Source organism: Sinocyclocheilus grahami, unplaced genomic scaffold (genome assembly GCF_001515645.1).
Source record: "Sinocyclocheilus grahami isolate Dianchi unplaced genomic scaffold, SAMN03320097.WGS_v1.1 scaffold914.1, whole genome shotgun sequence".
NCBI classification, from domain to species: domain Eukaryota; kingdom Metazoa; phylum Chordata; class Actinopteri; order Cypriniformes; family Cyprinidae; genus Sinocyclocheilus; species Sinocyclocheilus grahami.
Genome location: NW_015506093.1, coordinates 315,634 through 331,394, shown reverse-complemented (window position 1 = coordinate 331,394; position 15,761 = coordinate 315,634). Strand labels below are relative to the sequence as shown.

At 38.6% G+C, this 15,761-nt stretch overlaps 3 protein-coding genes across 3 annotated transcripts in view; 2 read left to right on the top strand and 1 right to left on the bottom strand.

Moving 5' to 3' along the window:
- vangl2 (VANGL planar cell polarity protein 2) overlaps window positions 1-3,131 on the top strand; it is a 28,132-nt gene extending 25,001 nt beyond the window's left edge. Inside the window, exon 8 of the mRNA XM_016249165.1 lies at window positions 1,639-3,131. Within this exon, the coding sequence (XP_016104651.1) occupies window positions 1,639-1,899 (261 nt within the window). The 3' untranslated portion in view covers window positions 1,900-3,131. The remainder of the gene's footprint in view (window positions 1-1,638) is intronic.
- A 2,101-nt stretch (window positions 3,132-5,232) lies between these two features.
- LOC107564182 (CD48 antigen-like) lies at window positions 5,233-6,510 on the top strand. The gene is made up of 3 exons (XM_016249188.1): window positions 5,233-5,423; window positions 5,645-5,959; window positions 6,049-6,510. Exons 1-3 carry the CDS (start codon window positions 5,375-5,377, stop codon window positions 6,357-6,359), a joined length of 675 nt encoding a protein of 224 aa, XP_016104674.1. The 5' UTR covers window positions 5,233-5,374; the 3' UTR covers window positions 6,360-6,510.
- A 5,480-nt stretch (window positions 6,511-11,990) lies between these two features.
- LOC107564180 (uncharacterized) lies at window positions 11,991-14,627 on the bottom strand. The gene is made up of 6 exons (XM_016249187.1): window positions 14,333-14,627; window positions 13,875-14,147; window positions 13,659-13,733; window positions 13,514-13,569; window positions 12,917-12,991; window positions 11,991-12,232 (listed from the first exon to the last, which is right to left on the bottom strand). Exons 1-6 carry the CDS (start codon window positions 14,457-14,459, stop codon window positions 12,146-12,148), a joined length of 693 nt encoding a protein of 230 aa, XP_016104673.1. The 5' UTR covers window positions 14,460-14,627; the 3' UTR covers window positions 11,991-12,145.
- Between the last annotated feature and the right edge of the window lie 1,134 nt (window positions 14,628-15,761).

Genomic DNA, 15,761 nt, shown 5'->3' with positions numbered 1-15,761 from the left:
GCGTGTTTTTTTTTTTTTTGCGTAACTTGTCAGTGAACTACGGCTCTGTGTAGTAAACGCTGCTCCATCTGAAAGCACGTGATGATGATTTCCTGCTGATTACAGAACCGGCTTTTTTAACAAAATGCACATGACAATCGCATTTGATTAATCGTGCAGCCCTACCCGGAATGAGATTTTTACAGGGGAACCCTCCTCGAAACACGTTTGGACTAGTTTTATTGCGAAAACCTGGCAACCCTGTTCATTAGCGCCACCTGCTGTCAGAGAGTGCGTCTCATTCAGACCTGCTGTTTTTGTTTCATGCAGATGTTTTATGCAGCAAATATATAAAGAACACCTAAAGTCAGACCATTCTGTTTTTGTTTTAAATCTTGAAATCTAAATCAAATCAAAAGCATCTGCCCGTGCAGATCGTGATTAAAATGCAGTGGTTGCCTCTAATTTCAAATGGCTAGATATTTTTGTTTAAAGCCAGTTTGTTTGTTATAAAGCAAATAGCCAATAAATACATTTGCTTAAATATCAGTATCCTAATCCAATTTGCTAGTTAAAAGAAAAAAGAAAATCTGAATTCTGAATCAGCTATGATCGGCGCTTCACTAATTAAAATACTAAGTAAAAGGCCTCAAATTTGTACAATCTGGGATGTCTTTTTCTATCAATTCTTCAATAGGTAGATCTTGTCTTTCATAAAGGCCGAGGTCAGGGATCTTGGGCCTAAAAAGGTTGGTGACCACTGGTGTAGAGTATCAATGCAATACCCATCACATACTATATGTGTGCACTATATTAGCAGACCTTAATGTGTACTGTATCCCACAGTGCAGTGTGCTCGGCATGACCGATCACTTTGTAATGTCAAGAATGAACCAGAAGTACAGTGGGGCAAAAAAGTATTTAGTCAGCCACCAATTGTGCAAGTTCTCCCACTTAAAAAGATGAGAGAGGCCTGTAATTTTCATCATAGGTATACCTCAACTATGAGAGACAAAATGAGAAAAAAAAATCCAGAAAATCACATTGTAGGATTTTTAAAAGGTTGTGGGTTCGAGTCTCGTACCGGCAGGGATACCCACCTTCAATACCACGACTGAGGTGCCCTTGAGCAAGGCACCGAATCCCCCGACTGCTCCCCGGGCGCCGCAGAAAAAATGGCTGCCCACTGCTCCGTGTGTGTGTTCACAGTGTGTGTGCACTTTGGATGGGCTAAATGCAGAGCACTAATTCCTAGTATGGGTCACCATACTTGGCCACATGTCATAATAATTTAATTATTGTAACCTTCTTTTCATTAAATCACAAACAAACCATTTGGGCCTTTTCTTTAATCGTGTTCATGTCTATATGGGTAGATAATGCATAATGTTGCCAAAGAGCTTTTGTAATGTCTGTATGCATGTCGAAGTGTATATTTTACGTCCTTCTTCTGGTCAGTATTTGACTCTTTTCAGCGCATTTAATCAGCTTTGTCCATCGCTAGTTCATTGTAAGTGGTCCCGTGGTGTGAAAGAGTCATTTTTAAAACATCTCTACAAGAATTCCAGCGTAAAGTCCATTTGAAGTACTTTTAGGTAGAGAGCATAGCATGCATGTAACTTAAGGAACACAAATGAAATCTGTCTGTCTGTCGTTCAGGCGTTTCTGGAGCGCTACCTGGCCCCGGGCCCCACCATGCAGTACCAGCGAGAGAACGGCAGGGGCCGCCAGTGGACTCTGGTGAGCGAGGAGCCTGTGACCTCAGCGCTGCGGCAGGGCCTTGTGTTCTCTCTCCGCCGCCTCGATTTCGCTCTGGTCGTCACGGTGACGCCCCTCCCCTTCTTCAACCTGGGGGAGGAGTTTATCGACCCCAAGAGCCACAAGTTCGTGATGCGGCTCCAGTCAGAGACCTCTGTGTGAGAGAACCACAAGAGACTCCGTCTCAAGGACACAACCACTTGTTTTTTGTCTTTTAGATATCACCGTTTGTAAGTTTTTGTTACACTTCATGAACTACTTTGATCTGGAGACTGTCTGGATGACTCTGGACTGACTAACTCAGCTGTGAATAACGATCAAATACACTTTCACACATCAGTGCTGCACAATACGGACAGTTTACCAGCAATGCCAGGTGTCATGATAGCACCACACTCACATTTACCCGTGAAACAATCACTCGTGAGTGATGGAAACACTACAAGATTGTAGCGGAGCGCTCAAGTGCTTTACTTTTTATGACCGTCGGTCCAGAAAAGCCTTCGAGCGGCATGTTTGTAGCTCGGTATCTGTCGTGAATGTTTTTAAGACATCGTATGCATTGCCTTTGCAGTACTTTATTCTAATGAATCGAGGGGCCTTTTAACATATCATCCGTTTACATTGTGTTGAAACGCATTCTGTACGCCAGCAAACTCACGATTTTTGTTGGGTTATTTTGTGTGTGTAGTGTTTGGTTTGTGCGTCTGTCAGACATGACCAATCAAATGTGACCTTACACAAAATGCAAAAACATGAATGTGTGCCAAATGTTGTAACTGTGCCTCACACACACAGCTGGGTGGATCTCAGTCGGACTTCTGGCCCGTTTAAGGACAATGAATTAACTAGTCCTTCCCATTTCCGTAACTAGTCTACCAGCTTTGGGTCATTGCACCCCCCCCCCCACTTCTTGTATATAACTCGTTCTCCTTTATACGTGTGTGTGTGTACGTCAGTGAAAGCGGGATTTGAAATGCTGTAGGTGTTTACGATGATCAGATCTGACTGTTTCATCTTTAGGTCTGATGCATGCATGTAGGCCATGCGGTTTTGTACTTTGTTTTTTCACTTTGTATCATTTTTGTATGGAAGCTAATCTTTTAACTTTTTCCCTTAAAAAATGGTTTGCTGTAAAGAGGTTTGTAGATTTTTGGTTATTGTGTGAAGATCTTTTTGGCAACTGATAACTTTAGAACTAAAAATGTAGCAGTTTTTTTTTTTTTTTTTTGTAATAAATGATCAACTCGACTCTACTCTTACAGAGTTTGGCTCATGCTTATAGAAGTATGTATGAAGTTGAACGTCTGATAACACGATGTTGGTGGTGTTTGTGGGCATGCAGCATTAAACCAAAGGTTCTCAGCTTTTTTGGACCCCAATTTCCAAAGGCCCCCTCAAATAAAAATAGATTTTAAAAACTGAATTTCCTTCCAGTTGTTTGTTATTGGTTAAGGATTTAAAAAATATATATTTTAAAAATCAGTTTCTATTTGAGAGCTTGGCATATATTGATTGTAAAAATGCCCTTTGTGGTTTAAGATTGTTGGGAAGGGTTGAGTTGTTGAAAGTTGTTGGAAGTTGAGGTTGAATTAAAATGAGAAATATCTTGTTTTTTAACTTATTACCATTCAGTAATATTCAGTTGAAAGAATATAAAGTACCATTCAGTAAAACGACTGCCATTCAGTCTTTTTTGAGCAATTTATATATATATATATATATAACATTTTTAATAGTACAAAACTTGGTTTTAGCACTTGTGTGAACACATACACACATGCAAACATGAACATGATTCAAAAAGATTAAATGGTAGGTTAAAAAAATAGTTACACTTGTTCTTTTCGTAGTCAACAATTACTATATTGGAAACAAATTTCATCTAGTGGAAGTGTTTGGTACTGCGCCGAAACAATCGTACATTTTTGTGATACCAACCTCACATTTGGTACTTTAGATTTTTTTTAATGGATTTGATAGTAAAACATGCATTTAATTTAAAACTAGAAAATAGTATTTTTTTAATTTTATTTTTATTATTACTATTATTTTAATTTTTTTTATTTCACTTATTGAAGTATAAGAAATAATTTTTTACCGCCACCTGAGGAGTCCTAGACGGGTATGACAGATGGCGGAAGTGATAGAAAAGTGTTTATTATGTTTGAAATATGGATATTTTTCTTACAAAAACGCATGATGCACAGGAGGCCTTTATTCACCCCCCGGAGCCGTGTGAGGGACGTTTTATTACAGATGCGTGCACTTTATTTCACTTCTTTTGAACACCAACACTCGCTTACCCCCACTGAAAGGCTTGGAGGGGCCAGGACAATTTTTAATATAACTCCGACTGGATTCGTCTGAAAGAAGAATGTCATATACACCTAGGATGCTTCGAGGGTGAGTAAAACAGCCTAATTTTCATTTTTGGGTGAACTAACCCTTTAAAGCTTGTTTTAAATTATTTTAAGTACATTTTTTATGACTAACGTTTTTTAACTGGTTTTATTTTAAATCATTTTACGTAATCTTGAGTACCATCTGCTTTTAAAAGGAACAGTTTAGCCAAAAAGTAAAAGTAAACTGTCATAAAAGTCTCTGTATTCCAACTCTTTCATAGTCAAGTTATATTTGAGAAACATCATGTTCAAACAAGCCATTATTCACTAAAAATCTTCCACTCGGTCACAGATATGAGAAGAGCCAGAGCCCCGGCCCCCATCATGTGCACCTTCTACAGAGGCACCATCGAGTGCATCCTGACCAGCTGCATCACTGTGTGGTATGGCGCCTGCAACGCGTCCTGCCGCAAGACACTTCAACGCATAGTGAAAGCAGCTGAGAAGATCGTTGGTGCCTCCCTTCAGGACATTTACAACACCCGTCTCACCCGCAAAGCCCTCTGCATTGCAGGTGATCCCACCCACTATGGTTTCTCAAATCAGGGTTGCACTGAATGTCAATGACATCCAACATCAGTTTTTTATAACTGGCCAAATGACATGTGACGGGTACAGAAAAGGGGAAGATTTCTAGAGAACAGCTCATTGTATGAGCACGATAGAGGAACATTTACAGTCATTGCATGTAAAACAGCATTGAACACTGTTTGTGTTCCACAGGTTTGGAGCAACATTGGGGTGATTCCTTCATAATTTCAATAAAAAACAGATCAGGACTAATGCGATGGATGAAGTTCAAGCTCCAGTTACACTCGGGAGTGGGCGGCTGTCGCATAAAAATAACGTGGGTGATGAAGAGGAAGTGTCACATGTCTCGGGGGATGTTCATGCCGCCAAAATATGCTAGAGTCACAACTGACGTAGTAACGCTGTGGTGGCCATCACATATAATGGAAAGGTCTCTTTATTTGCTTCCCTAGGAGTGTTTGTTCAAAAACACCAAAGCTACATCTGTGCTATTTCTTGTACTTTCCACAACTCGTGAAACATCGCTCATCACAAGATAATTTCTCTTGCCTCACTTCCCATTTCATTCAAGTGTTTGTAGCGTGACTCTGAAGTAGTCAGTTGACTGTGTGTTTGGATAAGGAGTCCAACAATCGGGTGGCGTGTAGGAAGTCCAGTGGCTTCAAGGACCTCGTTGATTTACGCCGACAAGCCAACGAGAAATGAGTCTATGTGGAATCGTGCTGCTTTGTATTGTGTGCATCCCGCAAGGTGAGTTTACCAGAATTCACTCTTATATCATGCAGTTTGTTGAGCTAATGTAGTTTGGGCCCGTGGGCAAGATTATTGGATACTTTTTGAGAAGAGAAGAAACTGTCTGTCTGTGAGAAGTGGAAACGGGGTATTTCCCTTTCCTGCGAAGCAACAGAAATATTTCCTCGCACATGTTAGGGTGTTCATGCAAATCAATGGATCTGTGTTTACTTTTGCAGTACATGGCAGCGATGAATATATTACTGGTTACAGTGGCCAATCAGTCGTCCTGAAATCTGGAGCCGACCGATCATGGCAACTCGCCAGAGTTCAGTGGTCCATTTATAAGAACACAACATATATCGCAAGTCTAAAGGACGGCGAAGTGACTATATACAAGTTTTGGAGACACCAGGGTCGACTTACGCTCAACACCAGTACGGGAGATTTAACAATCTGTAATGTGACGGTGAACGACAGTATGATGTATAACGTGGCTTTGCTCACATCAGATGACAATCGGAAACAAGTTAAAGTTCATCTCACAGTTCAAGGTAAGCAGTCTTCAGTATAGTAAGCAATCTACTAAAGTCTTGCTCAATGACTTTCGGCCAGACTGAGTAATTGATATACCGTCCTGCAGAACCTCTCCAGAAACCAGACATCCAGAAGACGCTCCATTCCTTCAGTGACAGCCGGTGCTACGTTGTTCTCGAGTGCGCTGCATCTGGCCAAAATGTGAAATTGTCCTGGACGCCTGATGGCGAGTTCAACGGATCGTATATTTCAGGAATCCCGAACTCCGTCGACTCTTCGTTGGTTCTTTTCGCATCAATTAATGGCAGAATAAACGTGACGTTCAACTGCACTGCCTCCAGCGGTCAACAGACAGTGACCAGGCAAATGACAGTGGGATGTTCAGGTGGGTCTCGCCAACAGATTTTCGCTGCTTAAGGATGCTGTACACTACACATTAAGTCGCGTTCGGGCTTCAATGCACTTCCAAACACAAGCCGGACTCCAATCATTCAGTCCACTTAAACTCCAACCCTGCATGCACACTCAAATTCAATCAACTACCTCATTTTTGAGTCCATTGCCCATATTTCAACCAATCCATAGAACCATCCCAGATAGCACACGTACGTCTGCAAGATGTCTGTTAAAGATCTTTTGATCTGGAAAGCATCTGCTGTGTACAAACATCTGACAGACGTCTGTAAGATGTCAGTTTAGCATACATTCTAAATCATAAACATCTTAAAGACATCTAATAGATGTCTATTTGACATCTGATAGGAAACGTCCTATAGACATACTGCAGATGAGAAAACACTCTAAAAAATACATCTTGCAGACGTCAAATAGATGTCTCCGTGATGTAAGTGTGCTATCAGGGATGTTCCCACTCTACATTTGTTTTCTTTTTCAATAATCCATTAAGCTCAAAGTATATTTTTGTGCACGCTAAAAGCACACGTACATTTCGGAGACGTCTATTTGACGTCTGCATTTACATCTTTATGTATTTTTTAGAGTGTTTGCTCATCTGCAGTATGTCTATAAGACGTTTCCTATCAGATGTCAAACAGACGTTTAGAAGAAGTCTTTAAGATGTTTATGATTTAGAATGCATGTAAAACTGACATCTTAAAGTCATCTATCAGATGTGTAGATGCTTTCCAGATGAAGCGATCTTTAACAGACATCTTGCAGACGTACATGTGCTTTCTGGGTAGGTTATGCAAACAGTGTGTGTGAGGTAACTTTAATTATCAGCGTAGCCAGATTTTCCAACCGCTTGTACTCTTGTTGCATTCAGGTCCTCTTGGGAAGTTTGTATTTATTAGTTAATGTCATAAAAGTTGTTATCATGTCAGGTGAGTTCAAGTCACTTTGGTCGGAGAAAGATGGCAATGTACATAAAATTCAGCACGATAACAATACTTCTAAAACATTATGAATAAAAACGGTTTAGAGTGTGCTTTGCTTTGTTTTAAGCTTATTTTATTGTAATATTGCTTGTGTGACATGGTAGATCGGACTTCTATTATTGAATTTCATTACAGAAAAACAGTTTTGAACTTGGTAACTAGCCTATAAATAACAGGTTGGATGTACAATAATCTTGCATCTTAACACTTCTTTTTTTTTTTTACAAAGCAGAACATAGAATGTATATTTTGTCTATAGCCGATAAAACAGCTTTGTAAATAGGAAGATTTCAATACATGAGTAATATGAATAAGCTTTTTTTAGCAAGCCATTAAATGACTCGAGACTCGACTCGTGACCAAAGACTCGAGACTTGACTCAGACTCCAATTTAAAGACTTGTGAACGTCTCTGGTTCAAGGGAAAGGAGACGCGGCATAAGAAAAAAACGTATTTTGCAACCGTTACCTTATGGAAGGGAATGTCTGGTGCTATGTTTGACCGTTATTTTTGACTTTTTTTTTTCTTTTCATTTTAAAGCAAATAATGTGTGCAGGTTGTGACTGTTGGTTTGCCCTCATTGGATCCGGTCTATGAAATGTGTCATCAGTCACCTGTGTAAATGATGGTTTCTGGTACTTTAGGCAACCTTTTCAAAGATACAAAATATGGATGTTGTCTTCAAAATCCATTTGCCTCAAAGATCTAAAGGCTTGTGCTCCTTCAGTTTGAACGTAAATAGGAAGATTTCAATACATGAGTAATATGAATAAGCTTTTTTTAGCAAGCCATTAAATGACTCGAGACTCGACTCGAGACTTGACTCAGACTCCAAGACTTGTGAACGTCTCTGGTTCAAGGGAAAGGAGACGCGGCATAAGAAAAAAACGTATTTTGCAACCGTTACCTTATGGAAGGGAATGTCTGGTGCTATGTTTGACCGTTATTTTTGACTTTTTCTTTTCATTTTAAAGCAAATAATGTGTGCAGGTTGTGACTGTTGGTTTGCCCTCATTGGATCCGGTCTATGAAATGTGTCATCAGTCACCTGTGTAAATGATGGTTTCTGGTACTTTAGGCAACCTTTTCAAAGATACAAAAAATGGATGTTGTCTTCAAAATCCATTTGCCTCAAAGATCTAAAGGCTTGTGCTCCTTCAGTTTGAACAGACATGATGCTTCTGGTACTAATGGCCTTTAAATCTTGACTCCGCATGGCAGCTTTTTTATTTAACAAATCGTCTATAGCTGCTTTGTTCAAAAATATGTGTGAAAAAAATGTTCTATGTAATTTCGGGTTGTTATGATGAATTGTTAGCAGTATGTGTGTGTCACGGTATTCTGAGTAATGGTACTTCTGTCTCGTCAATGGGAAGTGGTCAACTTATGGACACATGACCTCTATTTCTGCAGAACTGTATATGAGTAAATACTTTGTAAATGGGTTCCATTAAAGGACATTCCACTGAATCATTTTCACACTTGTCCAGACTGCCCAGTGACTTTATTTCAGAAGTATTTCAAAGTTTTATTTACATTGTGCTTTTCTTTGGCTCATTCACAGAAAGAACATAAGAAGACAATTCAGAACAATACATTTAAACAAACAAAATACAAGGGAATATCAGAGTAACAATGTGGCTTGGGAACTTTCCCATTGAGAATGGGCAACAAATTTCTATCTGGATATTTTAGATCGGTCGTGTGTCTCACCTGGTTGCCCGTTGATGGCAAAAAATTGCCCTGTGTATCACACATCACACAGCATTTTTTTCTTATTTTTTTGGTCAACACTGCAGTTAAAATGCTGTTTGTCACTCCTGTAAATAATGTGTTTGAACTTAAATACAGGACTGACAGCTCTATTTTGGTGATAAACGTGGCCTCTCAGTCAGGTTAGCACCATATTTAGTTTTTGACAGGAATTAAAAACGAGGCTGTGACGGATAGAAGTGCCTTCAATGGATTGCACTGTTATAACACAGTGGTTCCCAACCCTGGTCCTGGAGGCACCCCAACACTGCACATTTTGCATGTCTCCTTAATCAAACACAACTGATTCAGGTCATCAGCTCATTAGTAGAGACTCCAAGACCTGAAATTGGTGTGTCAGAGAAAGGAGACATGCAGAATGTGCACTGTTGCGGTGCCTCCAGGACCAGGGTTGGGAACCACTGTGTTATAAGATGATAAAAAGATAAGCGGAAACTGTGCGGGAACAATGGAACCAGCACACACGCTTGCTCTGTACGCTGTTTGTGTAGTGGGGAACTTATGCCTTGTCCAAATACCCACACTTGCGGTCTTGGCCACTTGAGAGTGTATGCGCGACAGGAAGTGCACAAGAAGCACAGTCTTAAAAACACTGAAGAGCAGTGCTCTTAATGCACACTAAATCCACACTGCTCCGGAGCGGTATTCGAGACTTAGTGTATCCCATCATGCATCATGTTCTGGAAATAAATCGTGAGACTTTTTGCCAAGATCTCGCGAGAGGTCACTGAAACCTTTCCAATGTTAAATATTAATAATAATTAGATATTACATATAATTTGGTAGAGTTGCACGTTTTATTGGTGCCTATGAGTAGTGGTGATATTTATTTTGTACAACATTTGCAACTACTTTTTATCACTTAATTAGAAGCACTACACAATTAAACTGTGTAATCTGTTATAGGGACTACTGAACAGACATTTAGAAGTTGATTTTAAAATGCAAAATACTGAAAATAAAAATAAAGCTCTGTAAACACTTGCATTTTTACAACACTATAAGTGTGTCCCATCAGGTAATTAAAAGTTCAACACACACTTGTCGTCTTCATGCTCACTTGAACACTTGGACTAAATACAGGAAATACGTCATATAAGTAGTCAAGTGGCTAAGCGCAAAGACCGCAGGTGTGGGTATTTTGGACAAGGCAATAGGGGGAACAGACACAACACCGGTAATGCGCTCTCTGTGTGAACGCAGAATTAGATTACGGTATAAGATTACCCTAAAACGTCTACTCTGAGCCAATCATGACATTCTGACACAGATGACACATTTACGGAAGTCAAATAAATATCTAAAGTCGTCTAATATGATGTCTCTGGGCCAAAATCAGCTGCATGAATGTAAACGTTTGACACAAAAATGAAAACATCAACAATTGACAAAAACTGATTGCGTTTACCCCTCCATGTTTACAAACACAACACCGGGTCGCGCAGCCGTTTAGAGGTCCTTTCCCGTTAATGATGTCACAGAATTTACCGGTATTTTGAAACTGATGTGTGAACGGTGCTTTACCGGTAAAAAGAGGGGACGTTGTTGCCTGTGTGAACATCGCATTTTTGTATTTACCAGTAAAGTCGTTCTGGTAATTTTAGAGATACGTTTTAAGGAAGTAGGTGGCGGGTCAAGCGTCAGGCTGATAATTTAGATGCATTACTCATCTCAGATGGATGGGTGACAATGGCTTGAGAAAGAGAAATAATGGTGCTGACTGAGCAGTGATATTATTTTGAGCTATTAAGTGACCAATCAGTAAATGCCTGAGAGTGTAAATATAAAAAGGAGAAATGACTTTGATTCTACATTCTGCAATCTGAGAGCAGCTGACTGATAGCAAAGGCTACATACTCCTACACAGACCGAATATGTATACATGATTATATGAATCTTCCTCCCGAACTGAGGACACAGGAAGGGTTTAATTGGATCAATTACAAGATTACAGCTGTGGACATGCTAAACATGTTTAAATACCATAAAAACATGCAGAAACAATACATGCTTATTCTCATTATGTTGCTGATTCGCTAGAATCGTAGAACAGACAACTGTGTGATGGTATGATGTTATTAAGGAAAAAAACTACTTCCAAACTTAAGTACTACAGTCGTGTCAAACAGTCATTCACACAGACATCTCGAGGTTAGATGATTTCAATCATCGCTTGGACCGTTGTGACTTTAGTCTCAATATTATTGCGTTACTTTTGATTTTAATGCATATCAACAAGTTAAACTAACCAATTTTAAGTATTTATCATTTACAGAAAAGTGTGTAGAAAAATACATACATTACCTTTCAAAAGTTTGGATGCAACAATGATTTTTAAAGAAATTGTAAGAGTTTTGTTCAGCAAGGATGCATTCAATTGATCAAAAGTGACAGTAAAGACATGTATAACGTTGCAGATAATTTCTATTTCAAATAAATGCTGTTATTTTGAACATTCTATTTATCAAATAATCATGAAAAATAAAATGTATCACAGTTTCCACAAAAATATGAACTGTTTTCAACATTGATAATAATGGTAAATGTGTCTTGAGCAGCAAATCAGCATATTATACTGATTTCTGAAGATCATGTGACACTGAAGACTGGAGGAATGATGCTGAAAATACAGCTTTGATCACAGGAATAAATTACAGTTTACCAGAGATTCACACAGAAAACAGTTATTTGAAATTGTAAAAATATTTCAGTTTTTACTGTATTTCTGATCAAATAAATGCAGCCTTGATGAGCATAAAATACTTTTTTCAAAAAGAATCTTACTGAGCCCAATTAGATTTTTGAATGACAGTGTGCATAATGTAATATTGTGCTGCATTGTGAATTCTGCCAAAAAAAACAACAAAAAAAGTCATAAAAAGTGTTCCAACGTGATACATTGAATGCACAGTGCATTTAATGCAAGAGTTCAAAGGTCAACCGATGCAGCCAACAATACATATGGGAGGCTGGTTAACTCAATCCAGAGATAAGATGACAAAACAATACATGAACCGTCTGTCTGTCTCACGCTCACAGGACTTCCTGGTAAGGGGAGGAACTGCTGGCGCTGACCGCAGGGTGACGCTGATAGTTGATTTTGTCATACAGGGTTTGAGGCTGCAGGGGGAGTAAGTGTGTGACGTTACCACAGGTTCCAGAGAAACGCTTCGCAACAGAGACGTCAACTTCTCCAAACATGCAACAAAGCTGTTCTTAGTCTCACTGTACATATGTGACCCTGGAGCACAAAACCAGTCTTAAGTCGCTGGGGTATATTTGTAGCAAAAGCCAACAATACATTGTATGGGCCAAATTTATCGATTTTTCTTTTATGCCAAAAATCATTAGGATATCAAGTAAAGATCATGTTCCATGAAGATATTTTGTACATTTCCTACCGTAAATATATCAAAACTTAATTTTTGATTAGTAATATACATTGCTAAGAACTTCATTTGGACAACTTTAAAGATGATTTTCTCAATATTTAGATTTTTTTTGCACCCTCAGATTCCAGATTTTCAAATAGTTGTATCTCAGCCAAATATTGTCCGATCCTAACAAACCATACATCAATGGAAAGATTATTTATTCAGCTCTCAGATGATGTTTAAATCTCAATTTCGAAAAATTGACACTTAAGACTGGTTTTGTGCTCCAGGGTCACAAATATGCCATATTCATTTAGCCAACTGAGGCATGATTTTGGTACTAAATACATGGTATGAGCCTAATTTATAAGCAAACAAATGCATGACAGCAATAATGGATGTATTTGTGATGTATGCATGCAATACTCACCAAGTTTTGTGAGAGTTTTATGTCATCCACCGTTTCATAAATGGACATCCCGTTTACAACACTATCAGATCGTTTCTGTAATATAGATTACATCTGGTTAGCTAGAAGTTTATCACCATTTCTATGCACAAATTAGGTTTGTATGCATCTACAATAAAGTTCATGTGTGTCTAGGAAGTGGTGTCGTACACTGAAGAAAAAAAAAGGTAAACACTTATTTAAATTTATTTATTTATTTATTGTAAAAAAGAGATTATTGGAGTAGGTTTTACATGAAAATATTATTGCAGTCTTTCTAGTTTAAAATGTAATGTTCAATTCAAGTATTTGTGTGAAATTTACTAGCACTTTCTGAGCGAAAATTTTCCCCACCAATTTTTTTTGGTGCTAGTAAATTTCCACAAAGAAACGGCGAGCAACACATTGCATAAACCATGACTTTTTGAAGTAGAAAGATATAACTAGTATTTTCTTGTAAAACTTACTCCAATAATCTTTATTTTCATTACAGCTTCAAAAATGTATTTGAAATCTTTTTGCAGAGCCACGGGAACCTTAAAAAGCGGATATCCATATAGACAGAAACGAGCCGCTCACCTTTGCAGTGTTCACGTCTTCATAGTCTGTAATACCAGCTTCACTTTCTCCTTGTCCTGAAAGTGTGAAAACAGCTGTGAGGTTGAGAATGAAATGCTGTATAACTTCTGTACTGTTTGTGCACATTCACACTTGTTCAACACACCTTTATTCTTCCTCCACCTGCAGCACACAGCGACTGTTCCACTCAATATAATGACTGCGACGATACCGACGCCTACTGCAATCAGCAAATACTCCTGATGAAAACCTGCATCTTTGCACCAAGTTGCATATTTCTTTATAGATTTCAGAGTAGGCTATAACATTTCTTAATCAGTAGAGAATTTAAGAAATTCGATATTTGATTGCAGAACTATACCTGATGCCATAGTTGAATTGTCAGATTTCTCTGTGCACACTACAGTCTCAGTAGCATACTTGACGCTGACGGTGTTGCTGGCTGTGCAGTTGAGTGTAGCTTTCTCTGCTAAACGGAGGCTGATATTCAGGTGTGATCCTTGCGTCTGATGACGGATCCAGCTGTAGGAGGGATTCGGATCTCCAGACGCCAGACACCGGAGATGAAACCTGCAGATGTTTTTTGATTGCAGCCAGAAATAATTGTACTCAATCTTGACCTCTCTGATGAGCTCTGTTGGAGAATAATATGCCGACGTTAATTATATAAGCATACTAATGTCTTCATTAAAGAACTATTTAACTTCAGTGAAGTGACCACAAACATATTCAGTGTCAGTTCTTAAATGAGTTGTTTCAGAATTTGTTATTTGCATCCTAACAGCATTGACAGAATAAATATCAAACAATTAAACTCACCATGAACATGAAGTACAAATTCTTTTGTGTCATATTGTTCAGATTTTTTTACTGCAACAATAGAGAATCTTCCAGAATCCTGCAGTTTAAGGTCTGTCACTGTTACACTAATAGTGTCCTTATTCATCTTTAACCTGTCATTAAATAATTCAGATTTCACTTTTTTTAAATTATCATTTTGATATTCAGCAAATTCAATCTGATTATATTTCCACTGCACTTCAAGATCTTTTTTTGGATAATCAGCGATTAATTCCAGTGAGTCTCCAACAGCTTTGTGCACCTCAACATCTGGAGCCGCACATGACCCTACAATACAGAACAAACAACAAAACATGGTTACTGTCACACATTCATGCCATATTTTTTTTCACATTCAACAAAAGATAATGTGTGTCTATCAACACATTTGATTAAATACCAGTTTGACAACAGCGTCAACAAAACCCATGAGAAAAAAAGAACAGAAAGTTGATGGATAATAAACTATAAATGAAGTTTAATGTTTGCTATCAGCACAGACCATCTCACACGAGCAAACACAGTGCAAATCTACACTTATTTACCAATTTGCCACCAACATCTTACAGCTAAAGGAGCCTCAAGATCTCTCAGTTTGTTTACACTCCAATTGATGCACGTGACAAAACAGAAAACGCTACTACTTTTACTCTGCCTGCCCCAGATGATACTTCACTTGTCAGATCTGGGTGCAGTGTGACAGAGCTTACGCCTCGGGTTCGCCTAAATACTTTTCAAATAATAAAACAAAAAAAGCGAAACTCAGGTATTATATGAATAATGTACTTTTTATTCTTCTTATCTCCAAAGAAACTCACATGGCACAACTGCGCACTCTCGTTAACATGTGCGTGCCCTAGGGGTTGCACTGATCAATGCTCTGCCATGAAGCTTTAAGCTTGACGTCGACTAGTCGCTGGTCCTATAGAGGACGCAACAGGATAAGAAATCTTTGAAGGACTTCCACATTTACGCTCAGTTTCCAAACAGTTCAAATGACAAATAAATGCATACTCTGAAAGCGCTCTACAAGACATGTGTGATTATATTACTGGATGCTCGAAATTGAACGGGAGAATGCATGTTTTAAACAGCTTATTGTACAGGTAAGTTCATCGCCGTTCTAATCTAATGTGCTGCTGGACTGTAACGCACACACATATGATACAGACAGTAGCGCGTACATCACACATACAGAATCATTCAGCGCGAAAATGTTCTGATTTCTCAATAAAATAGCTTAGAAACTGAAAAGTTCAAGCATATATTTCTTAATAATTAAATCCCACAGCTTCAATACTAGTAGAGAGAGACGCTGCCAGCTAGAATTCATTCACACATGCAATCGCTCTCACTAATGCATTCATATGAATGTAATCTTTACTGTGCTACTTTATCTGTATCTGAT